Source organism: Salvelinus namaycush, chromosome 1, assembly GCF_016432855.1.
Source record: "Salvelinus namaycush isolate Seneca chromosome 1, SaNama_1.0, whole genome shotgun sequence".
Lineage (NCBI taxonomy): Eukaryota > Metazoa > Chordata > Actinopteri > Salmoniformes > Salmonidae > Salvelinus > Salvelinus namaycush.
The window spans coordinates 10,121,499-10,130,768 of record NC_052307.1 but is presented as its reverse complement, the minus strand read 5'-3'; the positions used below and the strand labels follow the sequence as shown (position 1 = coordinate 10,130,768).

At 43.8% G+C, this 9,270-nt stretch overlaps 1 protein-coding gene across 1 annotated transcript in view; it reads left to right on the top strand.

The window, feature by feature from the left end:
- Positions 1–480: 480 nt before the first annotated feature.
- Positions 481–9,270, top strand: part of si:dkey-40c11.2 (drebrin-like protein A) — a 50,155-nt gene continuing 41,365 nt past the window's right edge. The window contains exon 1 of the mRNA XM_039000948.1: positions 481–830. Within this exon, the coding sequence (XP_038856876.1) occupies positions 745–830 (86 nt within the window). The 5' untranslated portion in view covers positions 481–744. The remainder of the gene's footprint in view (positions 831–9,270) is intronic.

The following is a 9,270-nucleotide window of genomic DNA, read 5'->3' as shown; positions in this document are numbered from 1 at the left end:
TTTACATCTCACTGAAGAAAGTCTGTAACAGCCCCAACTAGGCAGTCTCTGTGTGTGTGTGTGTGTGTGTGTGTGTGTGTGTGTGTGTGTGTGTGTGTGTGTGTGTGTGTGTGTGTGTGTGTGTGTGTGTGTGTCACAGGAGGCGGCTGATGGGAGAACAGCTGATAGTAATGGCTGGAATGGTGCAAATGGAATGGCATCAAACACCTGGAAACCATGTATTTTATGTATTTGATACCATTCCACTGACTCCAGTCATTACAACGAGCCTGTCCTCCCCAATTAGGGTGCCACCAACCTCCTGTGGTGTGTGTGTGTTTCCCCAAAAGTTTTTGTACGTTCTTGAAGAGACTTTGAGGTACAGTTTGCTCCGTTTTGTGGGTGTGCCAGGGTGTGGCTTGACGCAATGGCTGACGTATTTAAAAGCTAGAGGTGCATTTTGAAGCCACAACCCCGTTTTTCAACTGGTCGTACACCAGGCTACAGCACCGTTTCCGTTCAATTGAACGTTCTATTACGTTTTTATGTACTGAACGCTGCCCTACATATCCTGCTGACGGACCTTCACCTTCTTCTCCACTTGATACTTCCACTATTTTGCATGAGATAAGCCTACAGATCGTTCTCCTGGCAGTGAATGCGCGTCAGTGTTTCAGTGTGACCGTTTATGCGGGTAAGTTTCTAGTGCAATTGGCTAAGTGAAGAAATCTTCGAGGCTGGATTGTGGAAAACTTCTGCATCACTATGCGAGCGATTAACCTCGATACCTACAGCCTGTCACTGCTTACGGCCAAAGAGGACATTCTCAACCCCCGCTCATCAACCAACTGGTAAAACTCTTTTATTTCCTGCTAAGTGCCTGAATGTCTTTGCATGTACTATTTAGTGAGCATTGCTCTTTTCACAATTTCATGTCACTTTTAACTGTCATAAGAACGTTTTCTAAATAATATTTGGATGGTTTAAAAATAACCTCCTCCTTCATTCTGCCCCGCGTGTTTTCGCGTTTACAAGAAGAGGGTGTTGTGTAATTCAAGTTTGATTTCATTTTGGTTTCAGCAGTGCAAAGGTTATGGAGGTGGTCAAAGGACAAAATAAAACGGTGCTGTAGGTGTATCTATAGGCTATGTATATTGGCAGACCGGCAGTTATAGTCAGGGCAATTCAGCTGGCTCAGTTAGTGTAGGTAGCCTACCTCACGACCAACACAGGAGGACAGGCAGGTGGTGTGGGGCATTAGTTCGTGTGCCAAATTGTTCAGAAGTGTGTGATTGCGGCCTGCAATACAAGGCGTTCTTGCATGTGGGCATTCCTGCATCTGCAGGAACGCCCACCCTTTGAGCATCCCATTGGTTCCTGCATGAACGCCCCCCCCCCCCCCCCCCCCATGCCATCTTCATGCTTGCGTGACAGATTTCTCCTGGTTCTTGATGCCATTAAAATGTGGGCCAAAAGGGAAATAAACTATTATCTGAGTTTTATGGGGGCGAAGTACACTGTCTACCGGTGTCCCAGCTAGCTAGCCACTGCCTGCTGTCTACCAGTGTCCCAGTTAGCTAGTCACTGCCTGCTGTCTACCAGTGTCCCAGCTAGCTAGTCACTGCCTGCTGTCTACCAGTGTCCCAGCTAGCTAGTCACTGCCTGCTGTCTACCAGTGTCCCAGCTAGCTAGTCACTGCCTGCTGTCTACCAGTGTCCCAGTTAGCTAGTCACTGCCTGCTGTCTACCAGTGTCCCAGTTAGCTAGTCACTGCCTGCTGTCTACCAGTGTCCCAGTTAGCTAGTCACTGCCTGCTGTCTACCAGTGTCCCAGTTAGCTAGTCACTGCCTGCTGTCTACCAGTGTCCCAGTTAGCTAGCCACTGCCTGCTGTCTACCAGTGTCCCAGTTAGCTAGCCACTGCCTGCTGTCTACCAGTGTCCCAGTTAGCTACCAGTGTTGCCCCCGCCTACCACCTGCTGTGTACCGGAGTCCCAGGTAGGACACAGTGTCCTTCACTCCCGCCTGCCGAATTGTGGGCCATAATTACACCTTTCTCACACTGTTGGCTATCTACCTGTGTGGCACATGGCTCGACTCAAACACCTGGCTTGCGCTCTGCTGCTGGCAGAGTGTGCCAGCAGCAGAGTGCAGTGTCTCGGCTATTCTGCCTGGTGTGCAGTGTCTCGGCTATTCTGCCTGGTGTGCAGTGTCTCGGCTATTCTGCATGGTGTGCAGTGTCTCGGCTATTCTGCCTGGTGTGCAGTGTCTCGGCTATTCTGCCTGGTGTGCAGTGTCTCGGCTATTCTGCCTGGTGTGCAGTGTCTCGGCTATTCTGCCTGGTGTGCAGTGTCTCGGCTATTCTGCCTGGTGTGCAGTGTCTCGGCTATTCTGCCTGGTGTGCAGTGTCTCGGCTATTCTCCAGGGCTCTTTGACTTTATTCTTTGTGCTCAGCTCAGGTTTCTGCCTATATGGTGATATTTGTGTCATTTAACACTATGGAGAGGTTATTAAAGTTGGACAAAGTAATGGAAACCCTTCAGTAAATGAGGGAAACAAAGTATATTGAAAGCAGGTGCTGCAATACAGGTGTGGTTCCTGAGTTAATTCAGCAATTAACATCCCATCATGCTTAGGGTCATGTATACAAATGCTCCGTTGCACATTATTTTGGCTACCATGGCTAGAAGAAGATATCTCAGTGACTTTGAAAGAGGGGTCTCAAAGGGGCATAGGGAGTGTAAAGTGTGTGTGTGTGTGTGTCTGTCACCATATCTCAATCCAACTGAACACTTATGGGAGATTCTGGAGCGGCGCCTGAGACAGTTTTCCATCAACAAAACACCAAATTATGGAATTTCTCGTGTAGGAATGATGTCGCATGCCTCTATAATAATTCCAGACACTTGTAGAATATATTCCAAGGTTAATTGAACTGTTTTGACGGCTTGTGGTGGCCCAATGCCCTATGAAAACACTGTTGGTGTTTCCTTTATTCTTAGCCTACATAGTTTCCCTCATGAATTCCTTTGGTAATATTTGTCAACTGCAAATCCAATTTGATGGACCAACTTCCATGTCTTTGAACCCTGTGCTGAGATTTCAAAGAGACACACATCTAGGACCCCTTCAATTATGCTCAATTAGTGCCCTGTTTCTCTGCCGAACTTCTGAATGTGTGTTCTGTCGGTTCTGTTGACGTGATCCCACACAATTAGAGATAATAAAGATATGTCGCCATGGTGATGTCATGACTTGTGTGGTCCACTTTGTGGTTAACCACCCATCTATCAAACATCCAAGGTTATGTAACCTAGTTGCTGTACTTTCCAACAAACTGTTATAGGTCCTATGTTGTAAAAATGTCATATGAAGATGTTGATTTACATTTACATTTTAGTCATTTAGCAGACGCTCTTATCCAGAGCGACTTACAGTAGAGTGCATACATTTTTATTACATTTACATACTGAGACAAGGATATCCCTACCGGCCAAACCCTCCCTAACCCGGACGACGCTATGCCAATTGTGCGTCGCCCCACGGACCTCCCGGTTGCGGCCGGCTGCGACAGAGCCTGGGCGTGAACCCAGAGACTCTGGTGGCGCAGCTAGCACTGCGATGCAGTGCCCTAGACCACTGCGCCACCCGGGAGGTTGATAATCAATGAATGCATAATAACTGCTCTATTGATTAAGAAACCTCTTAAAACTAACTCAAATGTTATCCATATTACTCTCTGGACAGTCTCAGCTGACATAAGAGTGATTTCTCAAATATTTTTATAAAAAAGTATCCCTCCAACAAAGAGTAGCCAGACAGAGAAACGTGCAGAAGCAGGAGCATGGAAGTGAACCTGACACTCAGCTTGGTGTTTTCCCCTCTCATCGTGTCATGACTTGGCAGCTCTGTCGTCATGGTGACTTATCCATCCTGTATAAACAGTGTTCTCTCTCTCTCTCTCTCTCTCTCTCTCTCTCTCTCTCTCTCTCTCTCTCTCTCTCTCTCTCTCTCTCTCTCTCTCTCTGTCTCTCTCTGTCTCTCTCTGTCTCTCTCTGTCTCTCTCTGTCTCTCTCTCTCTCTCTCTGTCTCTCTCTGTCTCTCTGTCTTTTATATTTATATATATATATGCACACAGATAGGAAACCCAGTCTAAAAGGCTGAATAACACTCTCTGCAAACTGTCTGGCTGGACTGAATTGTGAAGTGGGTGTTGCAATGACACCATAATTCCTGTGTGAGAGAGAGACGGAGTAGGGGGTAGACTAGAGGATTGTGAGTTGGGGAGAGGGCTGTTCTATAGCCTGTCCTCCCACACTTACACCATGTTGGTCTTGAGATCCCACTGTGTTATCTAATGGCCTTGTGAATGGGAAACTGCCCCTGTGAGGTAAGGCCTCTAGGAATAGGGAGGCTGACTATTCAACAACACCGCTCCAGAGGTCTCTCCTAGTTCCATTTAATGACTGCAGACTTTAGACTGTTTCACACACAGCCTCCAATCTGCAGTATGTGGTGTGTGGAGCAGTAGTCTGAATTACATCAACATACGTCCTACTGCGTTCAATTTTCAAACCAGATATTTACTGTATGTCCAAAGACACACGTGGTGATGTACAAGGTTGCAAATGGAAATTGTTGAAGTAAGCTGTCAAACGTACACTGTATTATCTCATACATTGTGTTCTGCTTTGTAACCTTACAGGTAACTTTCATAAAAGTACAGCTATGGATTATTTTAGCTACAGTCGACAGAGGGCTGAAAAATCCCCCTTTCTCACTTTTCATGACTCCAGAAAATACCTCAGTCAGTAGCCATGCTCCTAATGGTGGTCAAAGGCAGACACACTGTCATGTACTGTCCATCCAACAGCACTGGGCACTAGGGACTTGAGGAACATTTCAAGATTGGAATGTAATTTCTCTGTCGTAGTTTAACAGTTTTTTTTTTTTGTGTACTTTGTCAGGCAAGCAACATGCATGGGCAGAAGTGTTTAAGGCCTGCCACATAGACTGAGTATTGTTGTACCAACCCAGTAAACCATATGAAAACAGAGAGGAATATAAGCAGTGAGGCTCTACAAATGTTTTATCAGACTGAAAGTGTACAGCTCTTGCTCTGCACATGATCTCATAGGATTCATATTGAGCTCAATAGGAGTGTGACTCCTATTCATCATCAGTGTTGGGTGTGGGCTGTATCTAACCATCTCTGGGCCCTGGTGACTTGGAACACTGTCAGACACACCTTGTTCTCCCCACTGCTCTTGGCAGACTGTGTGTTGACTGTGGGTGGGGGAGCCTTTTTACAATTAGTTCTGACTCATTGCAAAGATTTGACCACTGCTGATTTGGATGGTGATAAGGTACACATTCGATTCCTTCCCAAACGTTCCAAAATAATCTTGTTTATTTTTTTTATTTTTTTTGTGTGGAAGTGTGATAGTGTTTTCAAAAAAATAAGTGAGATGTTCCCTTCCAAAGTAAAGATCAGATGTTTGTGAGAAGTTGCAGTGATTTGGTGTAATTTGTATTATATTGTGTTAAAAGGGTCACAGCCAGTCCAAGGAAGATTGTGCAATCTGTGAGCTGTGGTGTATCCTATAATTTGTTGAGTTTGGTGTTCTCACACACACACACTTTGGTCTGAGTCCAGCGTGACATACTCACTCACACACTCCCTGTTCCAAGGGAGATGTTGAAATGACGTCTTGTTAGCCACAGGCAAGGACAACTCCTTGCTGATCTGTCAATGTATTCATTTCACACACTTTGACTCTCACAATGGAAGAACAAGAAATGCCACTGACCTTTGTCACCAAAAGCCTAGGTAGTAGGGAGAGATTTCATAATTCAGTCTTTGGCTCTATAGGAGTATTATTAAGGACCTAATAGTTGAATGAAATGCTTGAATGAACAAGTCCTGTACCTTTGGGAACCCTCCAGTTCTCTCTCCTCTTCCACTCTTCTCTAGCATATTATTTCCCTATGATGTTGCTTAACCTATTTGAATTAATACTGTAGTAAACTGTGTATCCCCATCCGGTGGATTAGAGGGTATGGGAATGTAATGCTATAATGCAGTTGATCTAAGCCATTAAACAACCCACTGAGTCAACCCCCCCCCCCCCCTTTCCTGTCCTTTCTGTCTGTCACAGTAAGGCCTTTGATGTTGTGTGAGAGGACTCAAACCTGTATTGGAGGCCTGCTATTGGTTCCCCAGGCTCAGCTCCTTAATAAGGGTGCCAGTGTCTAAGGTTACCTGGTAGAGGACTCAAACCTGTGACTGGGAGAGTGTGTGGCATTGGCAAACCAAGGCGTGTGCTTTGGTCAGAGTCAAACATGAGTGCACCTAAACGACCGCTAACTATCTGGCTGCTATTTCCAGTTGGGCAATTCCATGGTAACGGAATTACGCTTTGACTCAGTTTTTTTTTTTTACTTTAAAATGTATGCCAAACAAAAACAATTGATTTCAAAGTTTAACAATCAACAAGGACTACTTTGAACAATTTCCACAAACATTTACAAAAACTAATTTAGTGGAAGAACTGTGCAGATACAAACTTTGGTGATGGAATTAGAGTAAAATCTCCCTCGGGGTTTTATGCGACCACATTTTCCAAAAACTCTTAAATATCAGCTCCGAATTAAGGTTCAGAGATGTCTTCAGAAAGAATTGGGTGTCAGCTATGACATGACACATTGAGTTTGGTTATTAAACTACAGTAGGTTAAGTAGATTTACACCCTGTAACGGAATTACATAATGGGTCCCTGATCTGTACTACACAGAAATACATGATATAAATGTTGTTCTTTGACATCCCAGCGCAGCAGAGCACAGTACATTCCAGTATAATACAGAACATTACAACAGAATACAATATACTGTACGAAACTCTTACTTTTTTTTACTGTATTGTAGAGTACTGTACTTCTATAGTATTGGACAATACTGTACTGTGCTCTACTCACTGTACTCAGTACTTTACGATATTGTACTGTGCTCTACTCACTCTACAGTACTGTACTCAGTACTTTACGATATTGTACTGTGCTCTACTCACTGTACAGTACTGTACTCAGTACTTTACTATATTGTGCTCTACTCACTACTGTACTCAGTACTGTACTCTACTGTGCTACGTTCTCTACTGCGCTATCCAAACTTGTGAAACATATGTCTATGAAAGGTTCAGATTTTGTTCCAGTCAGTCTGTGGACGTTAACATCAAGGCCAGGGTGGGCTGACCAAATTTCATCTACTTTCTACTCAGTGTCGATCAGTGGGTGAGGATGCTGGTTACAGAAATGGAAAGAGCGGGGGCTCATGGGTAGGTGTCAGAGAGAGCTGGGAGAGGTGACATTAACTGAAGAGAGTGAGGGGTTGTTCAGACTGTGTTAACACTCATGGTTTGTCCACCAGATGAAAGAAAGAGATATAAAACAGTTATGAGCTGAACATAACAGTATGCTGGTGGAAGGGAGGAACGTAGCAGGTGACCCAACTGTGGTTCATGACTATTATGATTTCCCATTGAAGCCAATTCAGTTGCAGTAATTCCGTTAATGATTTTTTTTTTGTAATTCCGTTACCAATTTGGTAACAGAATTACGGGTTTGAATCACTTAATTCATAAATAAAATTGATATCAGTAAAATCACTATAACTAATATGATAGGTCTACCATTACGTGTTACTGCTGTGAACTTTCATTATCCTTCCTCCTCATGAGGGAGAGAAATTAGGAAATATCTTCCAAGATATATGAGTTTTTGGTATTAGAATTACAAGGCACAAGGCAGTGTTTCTTAAACTTACAGAAGGTAAAGAATTTCTCCAAAACTAAATAGAAGTGTTGATATTTGTTGTCATGGGTCTTTACGTCAACATTATTGTGTTTTTATGTATTTTTTTTATTTATTATTTTTTAAATCAAAGACTTTACTTATGCCAACTTTTAAAGATGGAAAATGTTTGGGAAATGTATCTGACTTCATTTCCCAAAAATATAGGCACTTCGCTTTCATTTGACATCCAATTTGATATACTCTTATGAACTTTACATGTTGGTGTTCGTGGGTTCTTTTACATGGAAATGGCCAGTTATCCCAATGTCTGAGTCACTGAGAGCTTCAAGTGTCATTGCTGCTTATCACTCACTCACTCACTCTCTCACACACACACACACACACACACACGTATCCAGGGAGTCTCTAGCTGCGCTTACTCACGGTTACACACCTGATTCCCACGGTGGGATGGATCCTGGAGATAAGATTGAACCCATCTATAAATGAAGCTAACAGACTCGAAGGCCAGTCCTCATGGACAGGTGTCCAGACCTCATTCCTTGTTTAGTTAGTTATTATTCCACTCATCAGGAGTGGGGGATGATGTCTTTTCTTCACTGTACTGAATGTGTATACGGATGGGTGTAGGGTGGAAGAGAGGCTAGAGAGAATGGGGGCTTGCTCAATAGACATTCAGAAAGACATAGGGATGTCATACAGACGTATGCATGAGCTGCTCTGCCCCCTACTTTCCCAGGGGATGCCCTAGCTCGCTGGCATCCAGATATGTGGGTGGCAGGTTGATGGTGGTGATGAGGGTGCTGTTTAAGTCGGCTTTGAAACTGAAGAGATGTTCATCTTTTAACAACTGCCTACTGTGCTCTTAAACACTGTATGTGTGTCGTGTAATTTCAGGTCTGGCACGATGAGACATGACTCTTATACAACCATACAACCAGTGCGCGTGTGTGTGTGTTTTTTTTATTGTGTGTGACTCATACGAACATATTTATCCTTCAAACCAATTGTCCTTAATCCAGATTTCCTCTAGAACGTGTTTCCAGTGGAACTTCAATCCCTTTGTAACCCAGTGATGTTGAGCACAACAAAACATGATTGTTTTCTAGTGATCCTAGATAAAGCGATTTGGACTCTCAAATGGAAACCTAGCCTCTTGTCTTTGTTGAGCGACACAATAGTACTATACAAATACTATGCAAATAGAACTGAATGGAATTGAGTTGAATTTCCCCGATCCTACCTACTGTCCCGCAGTGCAATGTGTTATACAGTACAAGGGGTGTTTCAGGCAGCTGTTGAAAGCAGCTCGTTAAACATAGGCTGATCTAGAGTCAGTGTGAGACGTGTGTCAGGGCTCGGCCGTCCTGTCTAAGCTAGACAGAGCATGACATCACTGTCCATATGATTTAGTCAACACTTACAGTGCCTTCAGAAAGTATTCATACCCATTGTCTTATTTCACATTTTGTTGTGTTAC